Source organism: Cebus imitator, unplaced genomic scaffold (genome assembly GCF_001604975.1).
Source record: "Cebus imitator isolate Cc_AM_T3 unplaced genomic scaffold, Cebus_imitator-1.0 Scaffold509, whole genome shotgun sequence".
Taxonomy (NCBI): Eukaryota; Metazoa; Chordata; class Mammalia; order Primates; family Cebidae; genus Cebus; species Cebus imitator.
The window spans coordinates 31773-44080 of NW_016107824.1; the positions used below are offsets into that span (position 1 = coordinate 31773).

The following is a 12308-nucleotide window of genomic DNA, read 5'->3' on the forward strand; positions in this document are numbered from 1 at the left end:
GTGCTCAGAAACCAGTCCAGGTCACCCACACCTGTAGTCCCAGGGACACGGGAGGTCAGGGCAGGGGGTCACTTGAGCCCAGGAGATGGAGGCTGTAGTGAGCTATGATCGCACCACTGCACTCCAGCCCGGGTGACAGAGTGAGACCCCGGCTTTTAAAAAAGAAAGCAGCTAGGAGTTAGAAGCCCAGGGAAGTGGGAAATAGGAGCCCTGTGGGCGCAGGAGCACGTACTCCCTTAAAAGGAGGAGGGCCCAGTGCCAATGCCGGCATGGCTCTGTGCGACCCTCCATGGCTGGGTGAGGCTTGGGTCAGGGCACACATGGCCGCAGGCTGCACCCCAGCATGGGCTGCCTGGGAAGACACGGCCGGCCTCCCACGTACAGAGCAGCTGGCGATCCACACCGCGGAGGATAAACCCAGTCGGGGCTGCTAGAGATGTTCTGAGACATTTTATTTAAACTTTTTTTTTTTTTAAAAAAAGACAGCAACAATTAATGCCAAGAACAGAAAAGAGTGCTGACGCGTTGCCCGGCCTGCCACGCGGGCCCCTGCCCAGGCCCCGAAGCGCTGCACCACACAGCCAGGGCGAAGTCCCCTCCGGCAGTGGGCACCGTCAGCCTTGAGGGTGATGGTGGGCTGAGGTCAGGAGTGGGCCCCTGCTCTGCCGGCCCTGCCTCTCCTGGGGTGTGCCTGGGGTGCTGGGATTTCTTCCTGGTTATCAGAGAAACTCACAAACCTCAAGGACCCAGACCCAGAGTGGGTGGCCCAGGCAGGCCCCGCTGCTCCTTTCCTCCTTGCCCCAGTCCCACAATGCTTGTTTTTTTTAAAAATATAATTTTGTAAATGTTCCATAAAAATACTGTTATTCCTAGTCAAACACAGATACTGCAGTATGAAGAGGAACCGCTGTGTCTTTGCGCTAAAAAATGTGAAAAGGTGATCACACTGGATCATATAGAAAAGATGCCAGGATTCCTAAGTGTCACAAAAGCCAGTACCAAGTGCCAAGGTGGAAGCGCGGCGGGGCCGGGCGGGCTGGGCGGGCAGCGCGGCCGCTGGGGTTCCTCCCAGCTCGACTGCAGAGTGCAGCTCAGACACCACTGGTCCCTCCTTCCCACGCGGGGGCATCATGGCTTTGAAGAGACAGCGGCTGCTCCAGGTCCCAGTGGCCAGCCCTGCCCAAGGAGGCCGCCTGCTTGGCCAGAAGCACCGAATATCCCAGCGACCCCGGCGGGACCAGGCGGCCCTGCCCTGGCGGCCTAGGTGGCTGGCCCGGCTACAGGCCTGGAGGCTCGGCCCCGGCTCCCCTCCTGCGCAGGTGCACGCTCCTCCCGGGCCGGTGAGGCGTGTTTCCGAGGAGATGCCAGGTGCGACACAGGAGCCCAGCCCTGTCCCTGGAGCAGGGCATCCCTGACCCCGACAGGGGCAGGTGGCTGTGCCGCTGCCCCCTTCAGTTCTCAGAGAGAGACAGGGCCAGGGCAGCCTGGAAGGCGGCCTCCTCGTCAATGCTGTAGTCCTGGAGACAGGAAGGAGAGAAGCGCCGGGTTTGAGGGCCGCCCCTCCGCCCATCACCCACACAGGCGTGTCCACCCTTCCTGCCTCCCTCCAGCAGGACACAGGAAGGACCCGGCTCTGCCGTCCCAGCAGGCATGGGGCCTGCGGGCTTGAAAAGGTGCCAAGTGCAGGTGTGACCATCACCTGCTCCCCGGAGTTCTCATCTTCAGCTAGTTGCCCGAGGGGGCCCAGGGGTCTGCAGACACCGTGCGCCCAGTGACTGGGTGCTGGGTGGGTTTGTGGGGTGACTGGGGGCTGCTGGTTTAGCTCAGACTCTAAGCCCTGGGGCGTCCGAGGTGAGCAGGCAGGCCAGGGCTCCCTGACCTCCAACACTTTCCATCCTGAGGCTGTCAGGAGCATGGGTCCTGGGCGGCTGGCAGGGGGAGTGACAGCTGTCACCAGGATTGTAAGCCAGGGCCAGGAATACACAGGGCTGAGCAGGGAGCGGCCCCATCAGGAGTGAAGAGTTTGCATGAGGGTCTGCCGGCCTGGGTACACGCCTGACCCACGGCGGCTGGGAGGAGACAAAGCCGGAGGGGCCGATGGCGATGGAAGTCCTTCCAGCTCTCTCCAGAAAGCTTCCGGAAGGAAGCCCGGCTCACCCTCAGGGGGCTCCGTGGGGTGGGCAGGCAGGGACCTGCCCGGTGTGGTCCACGTCCCCAAGAGGCCTGGGCACCCCCTAGTGGCCACTCGGGCTCCGCCACCATCGCTCCCCACCTGCTCTCGGCCCTCCCCCCGCCCCTCGGAACCTGCAGGAGCGCAGCCACCTGAAGTGAGGCTTTTAATTCTGGCTTCCCCTGAGTCCTGCAGACCCTGAGGCTGGCTAGGGGCCCGCGCAGGAGGAGGGTGGCCGAGGAAGGGCGGGGCCCGGCCCGGCAGGGCACCTACCACAAAGGTGTCGTAGGAGAACTTGTGCCGGTGCAGCAGGTGCTGCAGGAAGTTGGCGCTCTTGTAGCTGGGGTCCCCCCAGGGCATCGCCGAGCAGATGGGGCACACCTGGAAGGGGCACCGGGGTCAGGCCAGGCTGGACCAGGGCGAGGCGGCACGGCCTCGCAGGACTGGGGGTCCTTCCAGCCTCTGGGGTGCCCTCCCGAGCCCCTATCAGTGCCCCAGCCTGGGAAGGCACCCCAGACCCAGAGGAACATGCCTGGGTGACCAGTGAATTAATCGGCGAGCGTCACCCTGAAGACTTAGGGATGCTCCCCGGTTCCTGCCAGGTGCTGCTGGGGCAGCCAGGTCCCCACCACGGGTGCCAGGAGGCCTTTGAGGCTTGAACACCGAGAACCCGCAGGGACTGGCTCCACAGACCCCCCGGCACAGGTGGCGCTCCCCCGGGCCAGGCAGGCACTGCTTACCACGCGGTTGGGGTCGCTGCGGTGGCTTTCCACACAGTGCTTCACCAGCTCCTGCTGGTCCAGGTTGCGGGCGCCGCAGTACGGACAGGCGAAGGTGGACCTGTTGGGGATGTTGCTGGCGGGGCGGGGGTAGGGTGAGCGGCACAGCTGGGGGCCTAGGGGCCCTGCCACCTGCTTCTCTCAAACGCAGGCGTGGCCCCAGGCCGCCCTCCATAGACGGCAGGACGCGGCATTGCCTGGGTGCCCCCTATGCCTCTGCACGCCGTGACCTCCTGAGAACACACCCAGGACCCTCGTCTACCTCACACAACCAGGCCAGCCACAGGGTGGAGGCTGCTGGCGCTGCCCTGGAAGAGCCATCTCTTGGCCCGTCCACCCGCTGGGAGGTGACCTGTGGGTCTGGCCAACACCCTCCTTCTGCGCCCCACACCTGAGGTGTCTGTACCCCAGGGAGTCTGGTGAGTGTGCCAGGGAGGGTGACACAGGTGTCTTCCTGCAGGGCGGCAAGGAAAGGTCGGTCTACCACCCCAGAGTGGCCTGACCCAGGGTGACTCCCCAGCCTCGCGGGGACAGGGCGCCGCGCTTGCTCCCAGAGTGAGGAAACAGCTGAGGACTCTGTCCCTCTCCCCTGACCCAACAGGGTGGCCTACCTGGGGATGGGCTGGGACGTGGGCACCACGGGGGCGAACTTGGGGCAGTTGGCCATCTGCTCCTGGACTTTCAGGCAGGAGGAAATGTGCACTCTCATCTTTGCCAGGGTCACCTAGGAGACAGGGCAGGAGGGCAGGGCAGTCCTGGGAATCTGGAAGGGCTGTCCTGGGGAGGCCAAGACCTCAGGTGTCCAGGACCAGAACACTGCAAGCAAGCATCTGTGTTGCCAGCAGAGGGGGACCCGGTCCCTTCTGCTAAATCACAGGCACGGAGCAGTCGCCACTCCATGGCCAAAAGCAAGTCACTGGAGGATGACCTGGCCGAGGGCAGAAACCTGGCCGGAGAAGGGTGGTGGGAAGCAGGCGAGGCTATCTCCGGCACCTGGGGGAGGCAGAGCTCGGGGTGGTTCAAATACATGCTCCAGAAAAAGGAAGCGGCTGTGGAGGCCACGAAGCCTGCCACGAAGCCTGCCACTCAGCACACGCCCCAGGCTGGGGACAGATACTCCGTGGAACTGAGGCAGGCTGAGAATGCTTCCACAGGGGCAGGGTACCATCCTCCATCCACAGCCCGCCCAACGTCCAGGGCAACAGGCTGCAGGACCGCAGGTGCCCGAGGTCCTCCTGGACACAAGCCTGGCACACAGCTCTGCCCAGGGCTGCTGGACTCCGAGGGGTGCGCCACATCCCAGCAAGGTGCCAGGAGACACAGCTGTGCTGGAAGACCCAGGTTAGAGAATCGGCCACTGTGGTGTGGTGAGGCCGCTCTGCATGTGACCCATTCTGATCCTGTCTGTCTGCCCAGGAGAGAGGAACGCGGAGCAGGGAGGAGACAGGAGGTGCCCAAGCACCTGAGACCACAGCCTGCTCAGCCTCGCCACTCTGGAATCGGGGGCAGCCTCTGGACGTCTGGACCTCTGACCTCGAGGAAAGGCCCCAAGGGGCCGCGTTCCAGTGTGAGTGCTTTGTAGAGCTTCATAACCTGAGACGCGGCAACGTGAGAAATAATTCACAACCAATTATAGCTGCTCAGTCCCTCAGAAGCCGCTGAAAGAAACAGCCGCCAGCTGGGGCCTCCTCACCCTGAGGTGAGTGTGCCAGGGAGGGCTGTGGGGCATAGGCCAGGCTCCAGGACAGGACGGAAAAGGGGGGCCACTGAGGCCCATGACAAGTGGCAGGCCCTTGGGCTGCTCTGATGCGGTGTGGTGGTGCCCACCCGCCCGGCTCTGGCACTGCTGGCAGCTGGAGAGTGCTTGGCCCTTATATGTCCTTGACCCTGCCTGTGGCCCTGGTGACCCTGGAGCCCCCAGCGCTGTCCCCAGTATCAGCTGGCAGGGGAAGGCTGCATGGGAAGATTTCAGCTCAGGCCCCGTGCCTTCACTGGCCATGACCCACATGGGTTCCCTTGGCCCGGGCCAGGCCGGCTGGCCCCCATCAGTCGTCACAATGGGAAGGGAGAGATGAAGACGGAGGGGAGGGAGGTGCCCAGGCCAGCTTCCTGGTGTAGGAGCAGAGACTGCGGTTACTCAACAGGAAAGCGAGGTGGCCCCAGCCCCGCCCTCTGTGGAACCCGTGGGCTGAGGCCGCCCATCGAGTGCACCCGCCTCCCAGGACGGCCCGAGTGGGCAGTACCTTTTTGTTGCAGCCTCGACAGGGCGCTTTGTAGGATGAGAGCTGCTTCTCCACGTGGGTGGCCTTGTCCACCTTCTTGGGGTCGAAGGGCAGGCGGCAGAGTGGGCACAGAGGGGATGGCACCTGCAGGCATGGTTGGAGGCACTCTCCGCAGAACCTGCAGGGGACAGGGGCCTGAGCTCCGGCCCACCACTCGGGTCTCCCAAACTCAGGCCTCACCCAGGCCCCTTCTCAGGACCCAGCACTTGTGGGGTCTGCAGGGACAGCTCTTCCAACTGCTATCGCCATTTCTAGAGACAGTCACTCCTACCCCCAAGGCCCCCCAACTGGATGGGCCCCATCTGGCTAAAGCGTGGCCCCGGTCCCTCCTGACAGTAGGGCCCCTGTGGTTTTCTGGCTGGGACAGAGCCATAGAGACGGCCGTCCACCATGTGTGGGCCAGAGGAGCTCCCATAGGCAGGAGCCCCACGCTCAGCCCACCAGGCTCACGCTCACATGGGGACAACACCTGGGTGGGCCGTGGGGCACGGGGATGACCCAGGGACTCTGGAAACTCTTCTAGTGCCGCTCCAGGGGATCAAAACTCAGACAATCATGGCAAAGGAAACTGCTAGGCCCCAGGGCCCCCAGGGCCTCCAGAAGCATTGGACAGGGAAGGGCCAAAGCCGGCCATGGCAGCACACTCTGAGGCGGGGTAGCAGACACCTGGCTTGGGACAGCTTCGCAGGCAGGAGCAGAGGCTCAGGTCCTGGCCGCCGTGGGGCACCTGAGGCTCCCATGGGCCCTGTCTCTTGGCACTGCCTGGAGACACTGCGTCGTGAGGACAGAATGAACGTCCTGTGGCCCTGGGCGCACTCCGGACCCACACACCCTCCGCTGGTATCTACAGCCACCTCCCACTCTGCAGACGCCCACAGGCCTTAGAGGGGAGCACAGCCAGCCAGTGAGAGCCCCAGCGCAAACAGAGAAGCCTGATCCCGGCAGCCACATCCTGCTGGGGGAGGACTGCCATGGGGGTGGGGACAGCTGAGCCCCGGGGAGGAGCTGGAAGGCAGGCGGAGCCCCTCAGCCACAGGAAACCTGTCGGATGGCGGCGGGGCGGGGGGGCTGGCGGGGGGACCGGGGTCTCAGTTTCCTTTCTCCCTGGCAGGGCCACAGTGCTGGTGTAAGAGCCCCACTGGCCGGGACTGTGGGCAGTTCCTGAGTTCACAGACCACTCAGCTGAATTAAGGGCCAGAGTCCTCTTTGCCATCAAGATTTCCACATCCTTCCTGAGAAAAGGCCCCTTCTGTGAGGAGGAAGGCCGAGGGGGCGTCTTATGTCCCTCCTGCTGTCCCCCTTGCCCTTTCCCCACCACTGGATTCCTATGGAGCCCCACCTGGCGGTGGCTCCCACATAAACCTTTGTGTGAGAGAGAGTGGGACTCATCCTGAGGCCTGTCAAAGTGAACAGCCCCCAATGAGCCTTTTCCTGCCACTTCACCCACCTGGCCCGAGGTCTCAGCAGATGTCCCGGCAGGTCTGCGGAGGAGACACCCACGCTCCCACACCTGAGCACCCCAGCAGGTATTTCCTGGGGCATCCCTGGCACTGGCCCTTGGACTCAAGCCGTGAAGGCCACCTATTCCATCCGATTCCGGGAGGAAGGTGCTGGCAAGATGATCCACGTGGGGAGGCCCCGGGGCCCCCCACGCTCAGGCTCTCAGGGCAGGGAGGGGCGGAAACAACCCAGGTGCCCTTCAGCAGATGGATGAAGAAAGCGTCTGGCGTGAGACGCATGGAAAGGGTATTCGGCTGGGAAGAGGTGTGAAGTCTCGCCACGCGCCAGGAGGCCTGGGAAACGATGCAGGGCAGACAGCAAGCACGGCCGACCGCGTGGCAGGAGTCCACTCGCTAAACGGCCACAGAAACAAAGCAACAGAAAGGAGAACAGCGGCTGCCAGGGAGGGCCCTGTTTCCTTCTGGGGCGCTAAGAATCTTCTAACATTGCACTGACTGCTGAGCGAACCCTAAGCTGCCAGAGGCCAGGCGGGAGCCCGCCTGCACTGCACGGCCATGGGCTGAGTGGCGGCTACTTCAGTGGAAGGAGAAGCGTCCCAGGCAAAGCTAGGGAAGGAAGAGAGGAAAGATAGGAGGAAGACAGCCTCAGCCTCGCCCTGAAGGACTCAGAAAACACGAGGGAATGCAGCCTGGCAGGTAGAAGAGCCAGGCCTGAGGAAGATGAGAGGGAACCCAGCCCGGCAGGTGGAAGAGCCAGGCCTGAGGAAGATGAGAGGGAACCCAGCCTGGCAGGCGGGGGAGCCGGGCCTGAGGAAGATGAGAGGGAACCCAGCCTGGCAGGCGGGGGAGCCGGGCCCCTGAGGAGCAGGAGGCAGAACGAGGTACCCAGGTGGGTGCAGCCCTTGGCCTAGTTTCCAGCGATGACCACCCCAGTGGCCAGAGAGCCAGCAACCAGGAGCAGTGCCCGCTGCCCCCACAGGAAGTTCCTGTCTGTACCCACCCAGGGGCTGGTGCTGAGCAGCTTCTCGGCTGAAGGAAGTAGCTGAGGGCGATGGGTGTTGTGGGGGCGTGACAGCCTTGCAAAGGGAGGGGGGACCGCACACCAGTCCTCCCAGCAGGCACTGGGGACTGCTGATGGGGTGTCGCTGCCACACTGGCCGCTGCATAAGCTGAGGAGCTGGACAGCCCGTTTCAGGGATCTGCCTGGCCGGCCCTCAGCCAGCCCACGGCTGCCCTGCGCAGGTGGAGGCTGCTCACACAGGCCTTCCAGGCGGGGTCGTGATCACATGTGTCCTGGCCACAGGCTGCTGGTTCTAGAGATGGCTTATTGCTCAGACTGTCCCCTAAGTGGTAACAGTCCCTGCTGGGCCCCCAGGGGACCTCCTGCCCAAGGCTAGAGCAGGGTGCTTGCGGTACTCCTACCGCAAGAAATCTACCCTGGAGGAGGAAGCTGTTCTGGCTGGGAGCTTACAGAGGGGGCCCTGAGAGTTGCAACTGTCTGTGCTCGTCTGCGTGCATGCCTGAGGAACACCAGCAAGAAACAGAAAGGTAGGGCCAGAGGATGCGGCCAGAAGACAAAGCTGCCAGGGAAAGTCAGGGGTAGAAGCCCTCGAAAGGCACAGGCTGTGTGACACGCTCCCGCAGGACCCACAGTGAGACTAGGATGGCTGTCAGATTCTACCGAGAAGCATGTGGGAGAGGAGGAGTTTATAGGAAAGATGCTCCGCAATTCCTTGCAGTTCTGGATTCTGTGTGATGAAAACCACATTTTAGGAAAGCACGCCTTTGGAAAACAAGGGCAAATACCTATTTGTGCTGACCAGGAAAGTGGAAATGCTGTGGTCACCACAAGGTGAAGGTGTTGACACCCAAAGCCCATGGGAGGCTTTTAAAAGCAGGCCCACGTCAAGCCTCGCAGTCTTTGGTAACAGATGAGAAGGTGCAGAACACACGTGAAATACCTGCTACTACCTGCTCACAAGAAGTCCCCCTGGGCGCGGTGGCTCACGCCTGTAATCCCAGCACTTTGGGAGTCCACGGCCGGGGGATCACGAGGTCTGGAGTGTGAGACCAGCTTGGTCAAGCCTCATCTCTAATAAAAATACAAAATAAGCCAGGCATGGTGGGGGGCACCTCAGCTTCTCAGGAGGCTGAGGCAGGAAAGCCGCTTGAAGCCAGGAGGTGGAGTTTGCAGTGAGCCCAGGTAGCGCCACTGCACCAGCCTGGGTGAAAAGAGCAACATTCCGTCTCCAAAAAAAAAAAAAACAGTCCTCTTCAGAGGCTGCCACACAAAAATGTCACAGCAAAGAGAGATGGAGGAGCGGGAGCAGAGCCTTTAGCAGCCTCACAGGAGAAGTCGGTAGAGCTATCCCAGCGTGGGCAGGGACCGGTGCCACCTGACACAGGTAACCAAGCAGCTCTGCATCCCGACACTGGCCCTGCCACCTCCGTGGCTGCCCAGCACACAGCCACCAGCTCCCTCTGTAGTAGGAGCCTCTGAAGTCAGCTGTCTTTGCTTGCAAAATGTTCTAGAGACTCCTACCAGCCTGGGTGCACCTCCCTAGCCTCCACCACCTCAGCAGCTTGGATGTCTGGGGAAGCCCTCCTGCTCGCTCTCTACCCCCGCCACTGCTCATTTTGCTCAAGAGCTGTATTATCCAGCACTTGGGAGAGGTTGTGGAGCAGACCTCCGATCTCGGCTTCCTCCCAAAGGGGTTGGCAGCTCCACAATGCTTGAGCTCAGGTCCCCGCCGGGAGGAAAGCCACGTCCTCGAGTTTCTGTTCCCGAAACACCCTGCAGGAAGCAGCTTTGAGCCCTGGTGCCGGTGGAAACCCCAGCAAGGGGGTCAGTGTCTGCTCCCCTGCGGACCGGGCGGCCTGGCTAGTCAGTGACTGCTGTGACCCAAGTTCTCCTTCAAAGAAAACGTAACATCAGACTCCAAACAACCCCTCTAAACTTCAGGGAACTCCTTTCCTCTGTAGTCAAAACGGGCAAACAGCGGGTCCGGACAAGAGTCGATAGCAAAAGCCACAAGTCATTTATTCACAACTGCCCATTCCAGCCCCACAGGAGCAACGCCGCCACCACCAGCGGAGCGGCGGCACCTGCGGCCCTCTGAGTACCCGAGCGCCCGCCGCAGCCCCCGGGGACCCCGGGGACCCCGAGCTTGGGCAGGGCCGCAGGTCGGCCCGGGAGCCGCAGGAGCAGCGGACCGGGCGCCCGGGCGGAGGACGAACGCGCCCCGAGGACAGCGGCGGCGGCGCGCAGGGGAGCCCGGACCCCGCGCGCCCAGTCCGGGGCTGCACCGGGGCGGCCGCCGGCCCAGCGATCCCCCCCGCGGCGGGGCGCGGCCCCCTCCCCGCGGCCCCCGGCGGGCGCGCTCACGTGTGACCGCAGCTGCCGATGGCCACGGGCCGGTGATAGACCTCCAGGCAGATGGGGCAGGTGTACTGCGCCTCCAGGCCGCTGTCGCCGCCCGCGGGCCCGGCCGGCGGCTGCCGCTGCTGAGCCGAGGCCACCAGGCTGCGGAACATCGCCATCCCGGGGCCAGGCCCGCGCCGCCCGCTGCCCGCTGTCCAGGCCCGGCCCGGCCCGGCCAGCGCGTCACGGCCGCGACTGCGCCGCGCTGACGTCATCGGAGGGCGCCGCCCCCGGCCGTGCCTGGCGGCCGTGACGGCGCTGCGCTGGCGTCATCAGGCCGCGCCCTCGCGCTGCAGTCGCCGCAGTCTGCGAGGGGACCCGGCGTGGGCATGTGTCAGGTGGGAGAGGACTACGGGGAGCCGGCGCCCCGGGAGCCGCCCTCGGCTCCGCGGCCTAGGTAAGAACTGGCGGCCGGACCCGCGGAGCCGCCCCACGCCTTCCCGCTGCACTCCTGCCCCGAGGGTCCCGGTCGGGCTTTGCCGTCACTTCCGAGCGCCGCGTGGAGGGCGGACCTCCCTCCGCAGCACTCGGGGAGTGACTGTCCGGCAGTGACGAGCACCTAGGAAGGGGGCTTATTCCACTGGCTCGCACCTCTCATCATCCTAGCAGCCACTGGGGACGTCTCTGCCGCTGACAGTGCCACCCTTATGCGTATGGAACTGGTTCAGTGAAGCTGTCTTTCCTCTCTGTGCCAGCCTTGGGAGATCGAATAGCGGTCTTTATGTGCGCCCTGAGCCTTGTTTTTTAGGCGAAACATCCCCCTAAGAGCCTTTTTAAGTTTGGACAAAACACAAGCCTTGGTTTGTGTGTGTCACAAGATGCTTTACTCTGACCCAACTCAGGTTCAGGAACAGGAGTTCCCCAAATATCTGTGTTCCTCCCTTCTCCCTCCCTCACATCTCCACAGCCGCGAACAGAAGTGTGTGAAGTGCAGGGAAGCCCAGCCGGTGGTGGTGATACGAGCCGGAGATGCCTTCTGCAGGTGAGGCCTGGAGGTGCCGAGACCCTGGCAGACATAGCCTCGCTAGGCAGACAGGACAGTCCCCGCTTCTGAGGCTTTGTTTCTTCTTTATATAATCGTTTACTTATTTTCTTCCTGCTTTTGATGTTGTCCCCGGTGCCCCTGGTGTGGAAGTGGAGGCGAAAGCGTTGGTTTTCTGCTTGGCAAGCAATTTACCATGAGCTAGCCACAGATCAGCTGGCGAGGTTTCTAATGGAGCTGATGAGGACAGTTGGAAGTGGGGCCGTGGTGTCTAGATTGGGATTAGGTGGAGGAGGAATGGGTATTTGGGGGCAGCTGGAACACATCTAGGGGCGGATTAGAGCATTCTGGGAACTTGGCAGATCCCCTGGGTGAAAGTTTATCTCTTGTGAGATGCTTGTTTTCTCGGGGACTGGCTAGAGGCTTGGAAGGAGACCTCCAGCCTTCCCCAGGTCTGAGGGGGAGGTGAGGCTTTGCACAGGAGCAGAGGCTAATTCCCAGAGGCGCCGGGGTGTGAGGATGTTCGTTTTATCTGTAACTCTTTTATGGCCCTTGCCATGTTTTTCTTGGCTGGTAACCATTGTATTGTTTGATTGTTTCCACGGGAATCACAGCTCCCCGGAGGCAGGCTCAGGCCTCTCTCATTTCAGCTCTTTTAATTCTCAGTGGTGTTAGGTAATTTTTTTTTTTTTTTTTTTTTTTTGACAGAGTCTCTCTGTCGCTCAAGGCTGGAGTGCTGTTGCGTGATCCTGGCTCACTGCAGCCTCTGCAAGGTTCAAGTGACTCTTCAGCCTCAGCCTCCCAAGTAGCTGGGGTTACAGGCACCCACCACCATGGCTGGCTAATTTTTGTATTTTCAGTAGAGACGGGATTTCATCATGTTGGCCATGCTGGTTTTGAGCTCCTGCCCTCAAGTGATCTGCCTGCCCTGGCCTCCCAAAGTGCTGGGATTATAGGCGTGAGCCACCAGACTCGCCCAACACGTGCCTTTTTTGCATCATATGTTTGCAGAATGAGTGATGACATTTATTTATTTTGAAACGGAGTCTCACTGTCACCCAGGATCAAGTGCAGGGGCGTGAACCTGGCTTACTGCAACCTTGGCCTCCGGGTTCAAGCGGTTCTGCCTCAGCCTCCCAAGTAACTGGGGCAACAGGTGAGCGCCACTGCTCCCAGCTAATTTTTTATGTATATATATATATATATATATATAT

The 12308-nt window shown here is 62.0% G+C and overlaps 2 protein-coding genes across 3 annotated transcripts in view; one reads left to right on the plus strand and one right to left on the minus strand.

Moving 5' to 3' along the window:
* Window positions 1-440: 440 nt before the first annotated feature.
* Window positions 441-10327, minus strand: RNF166 (ring finger protein 166). 2 transcript variants are annotated; one of them, XM_017513907.2, is made up of 6 exons: window positions 10077-10327; window positions 5193-5349; window positions 3561-3673; window positions 2911-3010; window positions 2444-2551; window positions 441-1517 (listed from the first exon to the last, which is right to left on the minus strand). In XM_017513907.2, the coding sequence occupies exons 1-6, from the start codon at window positions 10325-10327 to the stop codon at window positions 1452-1454; spliced, it is 795 nt and encodes a 264-aa protein (XP_017369396.1). In that variant the 3' UTR covers window positions 441-1451. The 2 variants fall into 2 exon arrangements, with proteins under 2 accessions (XP_017369396.1, XP_017369395.1); XM_017513906.2 differs by having other exon boundaries at window positions 2911-3025.
* A 34-nt stretch (window positions 10328-10361) lies between these two features.
* Window positions 10362-12308, plus strand: part of CTU2 (cytosolic thiouridylase subunit 2) — a 9597-nt gene continuing 7650 nt past the window's right edge. Inside the window, exons 1-2 of the mRNA XM_017513905.2 lie at window positions 10362-10509; window positions 11020-11094. Coding sequence (XP_017369394.1) covers window positions 10442-10509; window positions 11020-11094 — 143 coding nt within the window. The 5' untranslated portion in view covers window positions 10362-10441. The remainder of the gene's footprint in view (window positions 10510-11019; window positions 11095-12308) is intronic.

Coding starts and splice junctions, on each gene's coding strand:
- RNF166 (XM_017513906.2), bottom strand. CDS start 10,327: ATGACGTCAGCGCGGCGCAGTCGCGGCCGTGACGCGCTGGCCGGGCCG. Junction 3,026..3,560: donor ACGTCCCAGCCCATCCCCAG/GTAGGCCACCCT, acceptor CCGCCCCGCCAG/CAACATCCCCAACAGGTCCA. Junction 2,552..2,910: donor GCAGCGACCCCAACCGCGTG/GTAAGCAGTGCC, acceptor TGCCCCTTCCAG/GTGTGCCCCATCTGCTCGGC.